Raw genomic sequence first — 16379 nt, 5'->3', positions numbered from 1 at the left:
ATCTGTCAATCTCTGTTTTCCTCTTTCTTTCTCTTTTCTGGAATCAATAGAGAAGTATATCACTTTACAAAACCTGCTCCCTCTCCTCTCTGTCTCCAGGAACAGCGCGTGGTATTGTTGTATGTACTGGCGATCGTACAGTGATGGGTCGCATCGCCACCCTCACCTCAGGCCTGGAGACTGGCAAGGTACTGAACCATCTTCACTAGAGATATTGTTATATTTATGTAACTTATAATATATCTCTTTTGTGTTGTTTACCAGCCACATAATGGAGGTCACTAACTAAAAACAGCTGAATATAAACAAGCTGAATAATGAGACTTTTATTGAACATTTTATGCAATTGTGCGGTTATTAAATTGCTCATTTTTTTTATATTAATTCTTCAGACACCCATCGCCAAGGAGATCGAGCACTTCATCCACATCATCACGGGTGTGGCTGTTTTCCTCGGCGTGACCTTCTTCATCCTGTCAATCATCCTGGGCTATTCCTGGCTGGAGGCTGTTATCTTCCTCATCGGTATCATTGTAGCTAATGTTCCTGAGGGACTGCTGGCTACAGTCACTGTGAGTAGAGAAACAGGAAACCGGTGAATGTGTGTGCGCGTGCGTGTGTGTGTGTGAGATGGTTAGGTGGGGGCATGGCAGATGTTAATGAATTTAATAATAATTTGATTGTTGTGTGTGTCTCTGTGTGTACAAGGTTGTCCAGTTGTGTGATTCCTTCTTTTGTTGTTTTTGTTTCTCAGTATAGTCCTTGTGTGTTTTTTCCCCCTCAGTTTCTAGGTGTTTTTGTGCAAGATTTGGGTGTTTTTAAATACACTTTTGAATATTGTAGAAGAGAAATCCAAGGACATACACAAAATCATTGAAAAAATCATTCTTTTTTGACTCTGAATGAACAAAAATGTCTTTAGTGTCTTAAAGTCTCTTTTTCTATCCCAACATCACCCAACCAACAATCACTGACATTAAAACTAGACAGTATTTATGGTTTGTTTTAGCCCATAAACAAGCCACTCTTTAGATTTTTTTCTAATTACCTTGTATTACTGAATATATTACATTAACACATAACACAGTAATACATAACAGTAACAAATCAGATTTCCCAAGCTGTCGAATGTAACAGCTACTTCACCCATGTCTCATTGTGTGCTTACATGCGTCTGTGTAAAGACGTCGTATTTTGTGTCGTGTACAGTGTTTCGGCAAATGTCTCGTCTTTTTTTTTTTTTGTCTCTGCTTTCTTCTCTTTGTGCTTGTGTTGTTTCCCTGCTGTGTGATTTTGCTGTACATCTGTGTGCATCTGTATCTTTGTATTTCTGTGCTTTAACATTCTCTATGTGTCAGTATCTGTTCCTGTAGTGAAGGTGGTGTATTGTCTCTGTTTGTGTATCTCTCTTACCATTCCTTCTCTCTCCCAAGGCAACCCATATGTGTGTTTGTGTATCTCCTTCTTTCTCTCCATCTTCTTCTTCGTATGTCTCTCTCTCTCTTTTCCAGACCAGTCGCGGTGCTGTCTGCAATGACAACAACTAGCTAATGTAATGACATTAGGTTAATGACTAATCAGCTCCATTAACTGAATTCGGCCTCCTCTGCTTGGCCTTGGCTAGTTTTTTTTGGCCCATGGGTCTTGCCTTAGTTGGCATGATGACATAATGCACCGCTGCTCTGCTTCACTGCTTCACTTGTTCTTGCCTCATATTCTCTCTGCATTGCTGTGTTTTTCACTTTATTTTCGAAAGGAGGTTTTTGATTGTAGTGCATTTTGCTGTAGATGCATATTTGTTATGTTGTGCAGGATGAACATCTCCAGGTGTTGGGGTGGTTTGGTTCTGATGTGTCTGCTCATTGGCAGAACTAAATTCAATCAGTGCCTGGAGGTGTTAATCCGTGCTTTTAGTTTTAGTCCCACAGATACTAATATATTTTTTATTGTGTCTCTCCTTTGATTTGTTTGTTCGTATTCTCTCCTTTTGTCATACTCTACTGCGACCACTCCTTTCCTCCTGTCTCTCCTCCTCTCCTTGCTGTTATGTCCTCTCTCTCCCATTTCTTTCTTTGCTTGTTTCTCTTCCATCACTCCTCTCTCTCAGGTGTGTCTGACACTGACCGCTAAGCGAATGGCACGTAAGAACTGCCTGGTAAAGAATTTGGAGGCTGTGGAGACGCTGGGCTCCACCTCCACCATCTGCTCTGACAAGACAGGCACCCTGACCCAGAACAGGATGACCGTGGCCCACATGTGGTTCGACAACCAGATCCATGAGGCCGACACCACTGAGGACCAGTCTGGTGAGATACCATTGATCTAAGACATTTATCCATGTTAAGCTTTTGGAAACACTAAATACGTTTTATCACAATTTCATTTTCAATAGCTAAATACAGGTTTTATCAAAGATGTGTACAGGAAATGTCTCCTTCACTGTCCTGTTTTCATTAAAACAGTGCCCTCCTGCAGGATGTGAAGAATAATTTGACCTTCTTTTCTCTTTGGCAGCATTCATTACTGGCCAGCATCCAAAATGAACATCTGCCAAATCCATCATACCAAATACTAGTAAATATATGTTGTAGATGTATTGAATTGTTGGTCTTAGGCCATGTTCAGACCAAATCAGATGACCTCCACAGGGTTGAGTGGAGGTGTGGATGTGTTTATTTGTGCTCTTGAACATAACGGCTGTGAAACAATCAGAAAATAACGTTTTATTGATCTGATTCACCAGCTTTCTCGCTATCACCGCTCCCTCTCTTCATTCACTCAGCCCCGCCCATGGCGAAACAGAGGAGAGGAGAGAAACTTAACACGACCATAAATGACAGCAAAACGCAGTAGACACTGTTTATTGTTATTTACCTTATTTATGTGCACTCATTTTATTTCAGCTCAGTGAAAGCATCTACAGCATTTCACTTGGGGGGGGTTTAAATCACAGTGTTTTGATGGTAGAGGCTCAGTGGTCGATGACTATCAGCTGTGGATCAACTTTCTCGCCGTTGGCATGTGCGGCATCTCTGTGGCCAAAACCTCTGCAGCCTGAATGCACTACCCCCGTTCAAATGAATGGGAGGGCTGGCGTTGCTATGCACCATACACTCCCTCTGACCACCAATCACATCAAAGAAAAAACTTGTTTATTACACTGCAAGTGTAAGGCTAAGTGCATGGTTAAGGAATGTAACTAAATTCTGTTGTAATTCATGTTGAGTTACATGAAATGTAGGAACCTAATTCATTACAATGTGTCCAGTAAGTGGATGACTGAGCTAACAGATGACTGATTTGAAACCACAGACTGTAGTAAAGCTGAAGAAGAAATTTTGGCAAACAGCAGAGTGTCTGGGTGAGGCAGCTCCCACCTGCGGTGAATGTGATAGGCTGGGAAAACTGTCAATCAATTTTCCTTGTTCTCTGATCACTCTAGGCTCCTCCTTCGACAAGAGCTCCACAACATGGGTGTCTTTGGCCCGCATTGCTGCCCTGTGCAACCGTGCTGCGTTCAAGGCTGGTCAGGAATCTTTACCCATCCTTAAGCGTGATGTGGCTGGCGATGCCTCAGAGTCAGCCCTGCTGAAGTGTATTGAGCTGTCCTGTGGTTCCGTCAAGACCATGAGGGACAAGAACAAGAAGGTGGCTGAGATACCCTTCAACTCTACAAACAAGTACCAGGTCTGTGCTTTCCACTTACTGATGCATATGATCACAAATACACCTCCCCAGTTCATACTAACATGAACTAAAACCAGATGATTTGTGGTAAATGGGCTAATACGTACAAAACTCTGCATACCTATTATATGGACATGCATTTTACTAACGCTGAAATCTGTTCTCATCAGCTCTCAATTCATGAAAGTGAGGATGAAAATGACAACCGCTACCTGCTGGTCATGAAGGGAGCTCCGGAGAGGATCCTCGACCGCTGTTCCACCATCATGCTACAGGGCAAAGAGCAGCCCATGGACGATGAGATGAAGGAGGCCTTCCAGAACGCCTATCTGGAACTGGGAGGACTGGGAGAAAGAGTACTGGGTAAGGATGATAGAAGATAGTATAATTTAACAAAAGGTGAGTTGGAATGTACAATTCAAGAAATTCATCTTTGACATCTTTACCATTCCTCTCTCCTCAGGTTTCTGCCACCTGTTCATGCCAGAAGACAAGTACCCCAAAGGTTTTGCCTTTGACACAGATGACGTCAACTTCCAGACAGACAACCTTTGCTTTGTGGGCCTCATGTCCATGATTGACCCTCCCCGTGCTGCCGTCCCTGACGCCGTGGGCAAATGCCGCTCCGCTGGCATCAAGGTGGGCACCTTTTAAATCTGACATTTAAAGGACTGCAAAAGCAAAACATTGCAGCCACCTGATTGTGAGGGTAGTGAATGACTGTCACGCACATTTTTAATAAATTCATAGGATGTTACTGGTACTCTCTTTTCTTCTACTTCCCCCCCCCTTTTTATCCTCATCTTCTGCCTCCATTTCTCCTCTTCCTTTCCTTCTACTTCTTCTTGCTCATCCTATTCCTCCTATTCTTCTTCCACCTGTTGCCCTTCTCTCCTCTCACACGTTCTGGTATTTTGTGTCATTCTCCTTCGCATTCATCTCATACATCTTCTGGTTCCTCTCATATTCCAGGTTATTATGGTGACTGGTGATCACCCAATCACAGCCAAAGCCATTGCTAAGGGAGTGGGTATTATCTCCGAGGGCAATGAGACAGTGGAAGATATCGCTGCACGCCTCAACATCCCCGTCAGCCAGGTCAACCCAAGGTAAGACTGAAAAACAAAAATTAAACCACATATACATGTAGCGTCACTTGCATTGCCACAGTGCTTCAGAATGTTTTTATATGGCAGATACTCAGTGCAGCCATTTGACAGTTTACACTATAATTTAGTGCACAAAACTGATGGATTTGCATTGTCTGTGTTGTGTAGGGATGCCAAGGCCTGCGTAATCCATGGTACAGATCTGAAAGACCTCTCTCAGGAGCAGATGGACGATATTTTGAGGAACCACACAGAGATCGTCTTCGCCAGAACCTCCCCACAACAGAAACTCATCATTGTAGAAGGCTGCCAAAGACAGGTACATTAATTATACATACACACACGTTCACATAAAGGTACACACAGGTAAATGTACTCGTTTTTAAGAACTGTGGTGCCTCCTTTTCTGTCAGGGTGCCATCGTGGCTGTGACAGGTGATGGTGTAAATGACTCTCCAGCCCTGAAGAAGGCTGACATTGGTGTTGCCATGGGAATCTCTGGCTCAGACGTGTCCAAACAAGCCGCTGACATGATCCTGCTGGACGACAACTTTGCCTCCATCGTCACTGGAGTAGAGGAAGGTGAGGGATAAACAAAAGAAGAGAAAGTGGGGGAGAGGAAGGGAGTAAGAGGACTATGAAGAGAGAAAAATAGAAAGAATGTTTGGATGAAGAGGGAATGCGAGGAAAGGGTCAGTTTAGTTACAGTGTTTAATAGTATCATGCCAAAGAAGAACAAGAATGAACCTTCACTCTCATCATGCATAAGGATTACAGTTGAAAATCAGCTGGGTGGCACACGATACACAGTTCACTCTATTTATGGAGACTGTAAGAAGAGGAATAGATTTTAAAATTGTGCTAGAAAGAGCAACTCAGGTTTTTAGTTTCTCTTAGTCTTTTTTAACAAAAATAATAGGAGGTACTGTAAAAAAAAAGATGGAACAGACAGAAAGGCAGGACTCTCAAGAAGGAATTACTTTTCCTCATTTATGTCTGCTGCATTAATGAGTTAATGACATTGTTTTCTGTATTTTAAAACCTACTACATACTCTAGGTTTGGGGTCTATGTCACATCAAGTAATGATCTTCCCTGCGTCTTTAGGTTTCACCTGTTCAGCAGTCTATTTATACGACATACTTTACCCACCTTCATCCTTACAGGCCGTCTGATCTTTGACAACCTGAAGAAGTCCATCGCCTACACTCTGACCAGCAACATCCCAGAGATCACCCCCTTCCTGTTCTTCATCCTGGTCAATATCCCACTGCCTCTGGGCACCATCACCATCCTCTGCATTGACCTGGGAACTGACATGGTAAGGGAAACAAACACAAAAACATACACACACACATAGCCAGGCAGTGACACCATGACAGACCAGACACAGTCACATACTATAGCGTACGGCTCTATTGTCTCCTGTCAGGCTTTAAAAACAGAAGCCAATATGTGTGATCTCAATGTTCTGGTGCCCACACAGTCACAGCTTGTTGAAATGCTTGCATGCATTTGATCTTTGAACACTCGTGCATGCACATTAAACATCACACAAATACATGAACTGTGTACATCCATGTCAGACTGGTACCCAGCTGGAAAAATATACACAGTAGTGGTTAGTAATTATCATCAGGGATATACGCACAGGTGCTCAGGACTGTGAGGTAAGATGTAAATAACAATAACAATAGAACATGAATCTCAAAGAACAAGACACTGAATCAAATATGTGATAAACATTAAATATATTTGCAAGAATCAAAGGGAATTGTGGAGGGTTTGGTTCAGTAAGATTGTAGTGAAAGAGTCAGACAGAATATGATTAAAGATAACTTCCTGATGACAAACTCAAAAAGTTGTTGGAGCTAGGCTCAGTGAAGATCAACAGAGCAAGCTGTAATGATGGAAAACTCTGCTGGTTTCTGGTTGTTTGGGCTCAGACACCAAAATTACGCTGGCTCTGATATCTTACTCTGACGTTGGACAATCCTAAATGAACATATTGTTTGTTGGTTTTAGCCCTGCGGAAATGTTTCCAGTAAACTATTTAGAGTTAAGTTCAGACTTTAAAGAGGCCAAAAATGGGTATAAAACTGCTACATCCTGAGCTCATGCTGCCCTTAGAGGGCGGGACTGAACCAACAAAATCATTACAAATTTTTCAGCAATCCTACATCTCTACCTGTCCTATCAAATCAAACTGCCTTTCTCACACAACTAATAAGCTATTGGATTACACTTAAGATTAATCCCATACTGACCCATCCTAGAGGGGATCACATCACTTTAAGGAGATAATGTTGGGAGTTAGAGCAAGTCCTTTCAAGTGCAAAGCAGCAAGGCGGGATAGAGAACGGCATGAGTCAAGGTCTACCAGAGACAAAGGACTTTTGACTTTGTTAGTTTAGTGATGCTGCAGGACAAGTAGTAGACTTTATGTCATACCTTGTTGCTAATGAATATCGTTGCCTGTAGCTGAAAACTATGTGCTTTAGACAAACACTCACTCACTTACACCCCACATAACCAAAAAATCTACCAGACAGTCACCTGCAGCGTGCATAGAAGCATCGACTGTGTGTTTATAAGAGAATAAAAACACCTGCATTGTCAAATCCTCTGTCACCAGTTAAATCCCCCCATGTGTCACATAAAGAAGACACAAGATGGCAGTATGGGACCACCACTGACTGGAAGCGGTCCTGTCATCCTCCCTTCTTCAGTGTAAATGAATTCAATAAATGGATTAAAATGCGCAAAGAACATAGCTTATGAGTTATTTAAAAGCACCAAATGACCATGCCAAACATTACTCCATGACACCCTAGAAAGAAAGGACAAATAAAAAAGTCTTTGTTGTGGATAAAGAAAGCGAATCTCCCTTTTAGTTGATGTTTGGCTATTCGTTCTGCAAAGTTGATTAAATGTGATATAAGTTCTCCTGGTCTGTGAAAGTTGTTAGCATTTTCCTTTGGGAATGCGAAACGGTAATCTTCAATGATATACCAAGTCTGTCTGACGCTCCACCACAGCAGGGATTCTGACATCTAATAGCCAGCAGTTTGTTATGCTTGAAAAGTGCAGCATGATAAAATAAACCAAAGCAAAATGTATTCAGAAATAAAGTCTCTCACTGTATCCAATTCCAGCTGCAGATACAGTATAAACATGAAATCACAAATGAAAATCTCCATCATAGCAATAATGTGTTTTCCTCTCTCTCTCGTTCTCTCCTCTGTCAGGTACCAGCCATCTCTCTCGCTTATGAGGCAGCAGAGAGTGACATCATGAAGCGCCAGCCCAGGAACCCACTGAGGGACAAACTGGTCAATGAGAGACTTATCAGTATCGCCTATGGACAGATTGGTAGGTGTCATGTTTATATTATTCAGTATACAGTACAGACTGTAGTATAAAAGGTATTAAAGGAGCCACATGTAGCATTTTTATCACTAATAAATCGTTACTGCTTAAGATACTGGTGCGATTATTGTCAACATGGAAGACCATCGCAGAGATCTGACTGTCTCTACTGGCTCCAGATCTGTCCCACTCACACAGTGGGTTTTATTTCTGGCTCACACTGGTCATAAAAAACTCTGATACAACCACAATATAATCATTCAAAAGCCAATTTTGTTAGGAAAAGAATTGTGAAATAGTCAAATAGTTCTGTTATCCCAAGTGTGCAGCCAGAAATGACTGCCTGCAGCTTGATAACAGCATGATGCGTCTGCAGTCAACAGCACCATCTGGGATCTGTGTGGGAATATACAGAGACTGGAAGTGCTGTGAACCCACATCATTTATTTGTTTGTCTCACTTATTCTCTGCTCCCTTCCTCTCTCTCTTTCCACAAAGTCTGGTGGTTTTTCCTACAGTGTTTCAAGATTCAACATGTTTTTTGTCACTCCAGTTTTACAAGTGCAATCGTGTGAAATACTCTGGCTGAGAGGCTCCGTTACAGTAAAAACAGTAAAATATATATATATATATAAAAAGACAATACAAAAAATATATAATTTTCTGTTAATTTTTCAGAAATATATATATAAAAAGACAGAATCAGTGAATTTAAAGCCTATTGTAAATTATTATACAGACAGCAGTTATTGCACAAAAGGTTTCAATCATTGGTCTGGAATATTACACAGAGGTTAGATTGAACTTTGTGTGTGTGTCTGTGTGCGTGCGTGTGTGCGTGAATCATCACATCATCAGTGTATCATCAGTATTATTTATGCTTTTGGGTGTATAGGATTGTATTTTATTAGAGAAAAGCTAATCAGTGGATGATCAAACTCTCTCTTTCTGTGTCTGCAGGTATGATCCAAGCTCTTGGTGGCTTCTTTGCCTATTTTGTCATCATGGCTGAAAATGGTTTTCTGCCGTCTGTGCTTGTCGGCATCCGGCTCAACTGGGATGATCGCTCCAACAACGACCTGGAAGACAGCTACGGGCAGCAATGGGTATGACTACATTACTGTATATATTACACAGTCTGCTGCAAGATTGATAACATTCAATAGTAACTCCAGACAAAGCCGGACTGTCAGTCCCACAGAATCCCACAGAAAAAGAGCAGCAGCTTCTTCCCCAAACTTGATGTTGTACATCTTACATCAAAATCCAACATAAAAGAGACAGAAGATCTGAAAGTCACACATTCAGTTTCTCTCTCTTCTTCCTCTCTGTACAGACCTATGAGCAGCGCAAGATTGTGGAGTTCACTTGCCACACAGCCTTCTTCGTCAGTATTGTGGTGGTACAGTGGGCAGATGTCATCATCTGCAAGACCAGACGTAACTCTGTGTTCCAGCAGGGCATGAGGTAAGTGGGGGAAAAAAGTCAGTTTCTTATTAATTTATGAATAATGCTACAACAAATGAAGAATCAAGCAGCATTTGAAGGCTGAAAGGAGATTCAGACTGTAAAACTTCAATACTGATACAGAATTTACATGTCATTATCATAGACATCATAGATACAGTGAGCATTAATACAGGTGTAAGCTCAAAAAAAGTCAAGTGTGGTGTGGAAACCATGCATTTGTTTTCATTTTTGTTGTTGTAGTTTCCCAGAGCAGCCACTAGATGTCACTAAAGAGCCAGATTTTACTGGAACACCTTTAATTTATGGCATCTGTTTGTTTGCTCCCCTTTTTCCCTCCATCTCGTCTGGTTGTTGTCCTCACCCTGTGCTGCTCTCTTCTACAGGCAGTATTATATTTTTATTATTTATAGTACAGGCACACAAACACAGATACTGGTGTTGCTATATGTGTCCTCAGATTCAACCTGCTGCAAGTTCACTTAGAAGCCATTTTATGATCCAAAAGTAGAGTGTAGATAGTAGCTGATGCAGTCCTCGGTTCCCTCACTATCTTCACATATTTGAATTTCCGTGTCTACATCTCCCTAATTACCATGTGTAATTTCCTTTCAGAAATAAGATTTTGATCTTTGGCCTGTTTGAGGAAACAGCTCTTGCTGCTTTCCTGTCCTACTGCCCCGGTATGGACCTGGCACTACGGATGTACCCACTCAAGTAAGTAACATCACACATTCATATAAAGAAAGAGTAAAGAGCAAAGCAACATTTCAACATGTTCATGTTCATCTTCATGTTTACTTTCTGGAGTAATACATTACAAAATAATATGTGGATATTATCCCATCACAAACATGACAGTCTCTTCTACCTATCTTGTTTTGAAATCAAGTTGCAAAGTTTATTTGTGCAGCCCAATATCTCACAGTTATTTAAAAAATGAATATTTATTTTAAGAAAGGAAATGAGTACTGTGTGCTGCTCTTACTCTGTCTGTATGTCCCTCACACTCTCTTTCAGGCCCAGTTGGTGGTTCTGTGCGTTTCCGTACAGTTTCCTCATCTTTGTTTACGATGAGATCCGAAAACTCATCCTTCGCCGAAACCCCGGCGGTAAGATCACACACACACACACACACACACACACACACATACTGTATACTGTAGTTTCATTCATAGGTCTACAGAACAACCTACGAATTTGATGTTTTTCAAACTTTAAACATTTTTTGTGTGAATCTGCAGTTTGTTACTGGTATAAAAATTAAGTTGCTCGCTTTTAAATATTCACGAAATATGCGAGTAATATCACAGATTTTAATAACATGACAGTATGATTCTTTAAAGGGGAAAAAGAAGAAGAAATTATGAATGTATTGCAAATAAGACTAATTCATTTATATGTACTGTAGCGCTGCATCACTGTGCATCTGAGGTTATTTCTTTTTAGGGACACGTGTACATTGTGCAGCGTAATATCTAGGATGTGATAGTGTTCAACAACATCTGGCATTACTGTCAACCTGTAAATGAAATGATTTAATAGGTAACACTTCTCTTTCTCTTTTTGTCTTGTTTCCTTCTTTTTCTCTCTTCATCTCTGCAGGCTGGGTGGAAAAAGAGACATACTATTAAATTATCAAAGCATCATTTACTTCTCATCCCGCCTTCCCCTGAACTCATCCCTTCTTCTCTATCTCCCTCTCTCTCTCTTTCCTCCTTCCCTCCTCCCTTCCCTCCATCCATCCCTCCTCTCCTCTCAACATACTCAAACTGTACAAGAAGACTATGTTTACTCCTCCTCTAACCCCCTCCCCTCCCTTCCCCTCCCCTCCTTTCCATCCTCCCATCCTCATCTCCTGAAAAAAAAAACTAAAAATCAAACGCCAAGACGACGAGGGGACCAACGACAGAGGAGGAGAGGATGGGGGAGGGGGGGTGGGTTTGTAAATCTTCCCTGTCCTCTCCGTCCCTCTGTCCCCTTTTTTTTTCTATCCAAAGTCTATACAGCACTAGTCTGCCAGTAACACTGTTGTGCCGACGCTTATTACTACACTGTTAGATGCAGCCGCTCTTCATATGTGTGCTCAAACTACATCGCTGTGTGGAACCGAATAAAGAATATAAGAATAAAGACAAAAAAACCTGACTGTTCCACTTGCGATTGCTCTCGCCAAGCAGAACAACAACACGGCAGCTCCCGTCTAGATTCCCAAACTGGCGATTTGAGCGGGTGGGTGGCGTCATTTTTTTGGGGAGTTTGTCTTGTTTTGTATTTTTTCCAGAAAAAAAAAAGCCACCTGGCTCCAGCTCCCTTATCACTGCCATTTCTTGCCATTTGCCTTCTACAACTTCTCTCCTCCTCTTCTCTCTCTCTCTCTCTCTCTCTCTCTCTCTCTCTCTCTCTCTCTCTCTCTCTCTCTCTTTTTCTATTTATTCACTGCCAATCTTCTACTGATGTTCTCTCCTCGTCCTTCTCCTCCTCCTCTTCTTCCTCCTCCCCTGTCAATAAAGAATCAGTCTCACCATAAAACTGAAGCACTCACTCACACCCTCAATAGGGTTTAAAAAAAATAAAAAGGTAACTTCCTCTGACTCCTTCCCTTCTTCTCAGCCTCTCTCCTCCTCTTCCTCCTCCTCCTCTCCCCCCGTGTTTTTTTTCTGCTTGTGTTGTTGTTGTTTTCTAATAGACGACTGGGTGTTTTTTAAAAAACAAAATTGTTCGTAAAAGTTTTACATTTTCTTTTTTTTATTTTACGTTCGGAGTGGGTCTGAGAGCTGCTTGTTTTCATTCGGACATGACAAAGCACACTGTCTCTCCCTCCTCTTCCTCTCTCTCTCTCTCTCTCTCTCTCTTTCTCTCTCACACTCCTCCTTATCCCCCCCTCCCCTACCTGCCTCCCCCCTCTTCCTCACCCTGCCTGTCTGTCTGTCCCTGTTTGTTTGTCTGTTTGTGAACACCGTGCAAACCTTTCCGTCCTCGTAAATCTTACACCCACTTTCACTACCTGCCTCCTCCTATCCTCCCACCCTCGCCCGGCCCGCAACCTCCCCCCCAACCCACCCAATCTCACCCCTGTTAAAAAAAAAAAATACAATCTTTCTGTGTCCTCGGAAAAAGAGATTTCTCTCCAATTTCATTGTTTAAATCGGTGGAAATATGGAATAAGGCACTGTACCTTAACTTGCGAAACAGCAGCAAAAAAAAAAAAAAAGAAAATGAAATAAAATAGAAGGATCTCTCTTTTTTCAGCTTGGTCTCGAGTTTGTTTTTGTGTGGAGTTTTGTCAGAAAATGGAAATAAATGCTGTGGCCAACTCTTACTTATGACAGTAGTGTCAAGTCATCTGTGTTTTTTTACCTAAAGAGTCTCACCAAGTTAGAGGAAACGTTAACACATACATGTGTAAATGGAACATGTGCTGTTTAGTTTACATAATGTTGTGTCTGGAGTTTATGAAAAGTCAGTGGAAAGAAACGAAACAGGATTGAAGAAACCTTCTTCTAGAGGAACATTTCAGCTCATAATGGACAACAGGCTCGTTAATTTGACACAGAGTCCAGCAGTTCAAGAGGACTTCAACAGATTTAACAGGTATCATATGAGTAATTTCAGAAACATTAGCATCGTTGTTGATAAAACAGTCTCACCACATGGTCTGTTTAGTAGCTGTTCTGGAGTTTTTCATCATATCATGCAATCTTTATTTTGAAGTTATCGTGGAATTCAAATTTCCATTTTTATGAGCTTTTTTCTCACCATGTAGGCACAAAAATATATTCTTATTAATAATCTGCTGATGAAAGTCATGTGATACAATCAAAAGCTCCAGAACAGCTTCTAAATGGACCTTGTGGTTTCATTGTTTTGTCATGGTTTCCAACCCCAAGAATGAACTTTCAACATTTTTAAGCCAATGTGGACGAGTCACAACATTATTAAGAAAAATGGAAATTCCATGACAATGAAACAACTCCATCTGCTGAGGAAGAACATGCAGTCAAAAGTTTCAGAACAGCTACTAAACGGATGTTGTGTTTCCAAAGTCAAGAATAAACTTTCATTCTCAGTAATTAGTATTGCAGTTTGTTAAAGTACTAGCTGGCTACTTGACTGTACTCTGGTAGCGAAGATGTTTTAGAGACATTTCATTCAGCCATTTGAACCTTGCTTTTACTACATTTTGCCCCGGTTAACACTTATTTATGAACTGTTCACTGTCTTATTGTCAACAGTATGTTCAGTATCAACAGTAGATCGGGGCTAATGTGTTTGCTTTTCTCCTCTTTATGATAGAAAGTACTTCCTCTTATTTATTTATGTTGGCCTGAGAGCTTCTGGCACACACTTGCGTCATCTACGGGCAAAGCTTGTGTAATATCTGAAGTGAAACTAAACCCGACAACCTCCCGGAGAAGATTTATGTCGACTTGAACAAACAGAAGAACCAGGACAACATTTATCATGAGGTCGGGTGACCACAACACTGGTAAGACACAGAGAGGATGTATCCATGTAAACCAGGCTGTAATCATCATAAAGCACCACAGACATAATGTTGCACCACTCTGCATTATAGATACTACTACAAGTAAAAATGATCACACAACCAATAAATACAGTATAAAAAGAAAAAAATTGAACTAGCAAACATGGCTGGAGAGTGAATCTGCTTTACCTACTGTTGCTGTTATATTGTCATTTTGTATTTTAATACCCATTTAAATTGAAAAATTCTTCAAGAAGGTAGCTTTTTATCAAACTGTAGTTCTGAAATATATACAGTATATTAAACCATCACATACCAAATCAAGTTAAAGTTGAACCAGCTCTAAACATCATAATGAAATGCATTCAAAAAATACAAATAAGCTTACTACCAAGCATGTAACAACAAATGATTTCAAGAAGCATCGTGCTTCAGTTTATCATCTTAAATTCTTTTTTATTTTACAAGATATGAAAAATAAAATGCCTCATGCAGCAGCAGAAGGATCAGTATCCTCGTATTTATTATCACATGTGACAAGCAGTAGAAAAAGACCAAATGAAAATGCTGCAGGTCTCTGGCCAACATCAGCACCACAAACTGAATCATTTGCTCATTTACAGTTCAGACACTAACAGACAGAAACGTCACATTCATTGCTGCACTGGTAGTAGTTACACTTCTAAAGTCATACCAGAAAATTAGCCTTTATTAGTAGAACACTCACACTTCCACCACCTTAAGCTGTACGTTGTCTAAAAATTAGAAAATAATATTATAATAGAACCTAAATAACCACACTGGGTTTATTTCCAGCATTCTTGTTTAACTTAATAATGACAAGATATTTATATTTTTACACTTAACTGTTCAGTTGTGAAACCTGCTTAGTTTAGACTATAAATGTGGATTCATTTTTTAAAAGTGTGGAACAACAAAGCTAGTGGTCTACTGTATTACAAATACAATAAACTTGTATACTGGTCGTCCAGGATTCATATTCCCAATGGGTAAATATACCACTTTTTATTGTTTACACTATTATAGTTATTAAAACAATTGTCTTACTTATTAATGTTAAGTCATCACATAGCTTATTAGTGATTTTTTTTTTAACCTTGAGCCTGTTCAAATAAGATCAGTTTGTACGTTAATTGCATTAATGATCTTTTTTGAAAACCGCAGTATCCGCAGGGTTGGATAGTTTTATGCTGCCGCTGGTGAACGGATGAGTGTGTGTGTCTGCGCACACACGCAGTGACTGAGTGCAACGGTGTCCATGTTTCATGAATACTATTACAAGGCTCACAGAGCAAATGAGCGCTTCTGCCCACTTGACACACACACACACACACACACACACACACACACTTCTAACCCAGGGATATAGGTCACCTCTTTTTTATGAGTTGTTTTCTGTTTCTTTCTCTCTAGAGTTTCATGCGGCCTATTATGATTTATTCGTATTCTACATTCACTACGGTTAACTACTTGTCTCCTATGCACAGACACATTATTCTTATATTTAACCACCACAAGGTCATGAATACTGTAATTTGGTCTACAGGCTGTTATCTCTGGATAGTAGCTGCTCCTCACTGCAAATAATGCAACAATTACCATAAACGTCCTTATGAATGAAGCATTGTTTAAAACAAAAACATGAACGAAAAAAATCTATCTATGTACAATAAAAGAGATGCAACCAATAAAAGCTCATCAGGGAGTAGTCTTGGAGGAGAGTATATGTGCAGTGATAATGTAGGTTACTATACATGCACAGGTAAACATCTAGGTTTTGTCTTATAATCCCAGGGTGAGATGGGCCATGAGATAGTAGAACACTTTATTTATTTACTAAGTTATCCAAGCATCTATATGAAAAACTTGCAGTATGGTTAAGTTGGGTTAATAGGTTAATTAACATGTCCACATAAATTAATCATGACTTACTAAATTCATCTTTTATTCAACTCTGTAAGGGATATTTCAAACTTTACATATACAGTATATATATATAATAAAGTGTGTTGTATTGTGTTAGTTATTTTAACATTATGAAGAAAAAAATGGTGGAAATGAGGAAATATTAAGCACAATATATTTTTTTTATTGAGCACATTCACCATCAATAGCAATGTGTCAACCTGAACCTGACCACAGTACAGAGGTATGTGAGCTCAGCTGACTTCCTCTGGACACTGAACGAGATTTGAATCAGCTTGAAAACAAAATGCTCTTCTATATTCAAGCGTCTAT

At 40.3% G+C, this 16379-nt stretch overlaps 1 protein-coding gene across 3 annotated transcripts in view; it reads left to right on the top strand.

The window, feature by feature from the left end:
- The window catches only part of atp1a3a (ATPase Na+/K+ transporting subunit alpha 3a), a 28829-nt gene extending 17050 nt beyond the window's left edge, over window positions 1-11779 (top strand). For 2 of the 3 annotated variants that reach the window (XM_044335514.1, XM_044335516.1), the window contains 16 exons: window positions 100-188; window positions 393-572; window positions 2108-2306; window positions 3443-3687; window positions 3858-4050; window positions 4151-4326; window positions 4660-4796; window positions 4965-5115; window positions 5210-5378; window positions 5962-6116; window positions 8044-8167; window positions 9125-9270; window positions 9501-9631; window positions 10247-10348; window positions 10652-10743; window positions 11237-11779. In XM_044335514.1, the coding sequence (XP_044191449.1) occupies window positions 100-188; window positions 393-572; window positions 2108-2306; window positions 3443-3687; window positions 3858-4050; window positions 4151-4326; window positions 4660-4796; window positions 4965-5115; window positions 5210-5378; window positions 5962-6116; window positions 8044-8167; window positions 9125-9270; window positions 9501-9631; window positions 10247-10348; window positions 10652-10743; window positions 11237-11265 (2318 nt within the window). In that variant the 3' untranslated portion in view covers window positions 11266-11779. Of the gene's footprint in view, window positions 1-99; window positions 189-392; window positions 573-2107; window positions 2307-3442; window positions 3688-3857; window positions 4051-4150; window positions 4327-4659; window positions 4797-4964; window positions 5116-5209; window positions 5379-5961; window positions 6117-8043; window positions 8168-9124; window positions 9271-9500; window positions 9636-10246; window positions 10349-10651; window positions 10744-11236 lie in introns of those variants that run through there. The other variant, XM_044335515.1, reaches the window with a different exon arrangement.
- Window positions 11780-16379: the final 4600 nt, after the last annotated feature.

The sequence above is a fragment of the Thunnus albacares genome, chromosome 19 (assembly GCF_914725855.1).
Source record: "Thunnus albacares chromosome 19, fThuAlb1.1, whole genome shotgun sequence".
Classification (NCBI taxonomy): Eukaryota; Metazoa; Chordata; class Actinopteri; order Scombriformes; family Scombridae; genus Thunnus; species Thunnus albacares.
This window is presented reverse-complemented; position numbering and strand designations above follow the sequence as displayed.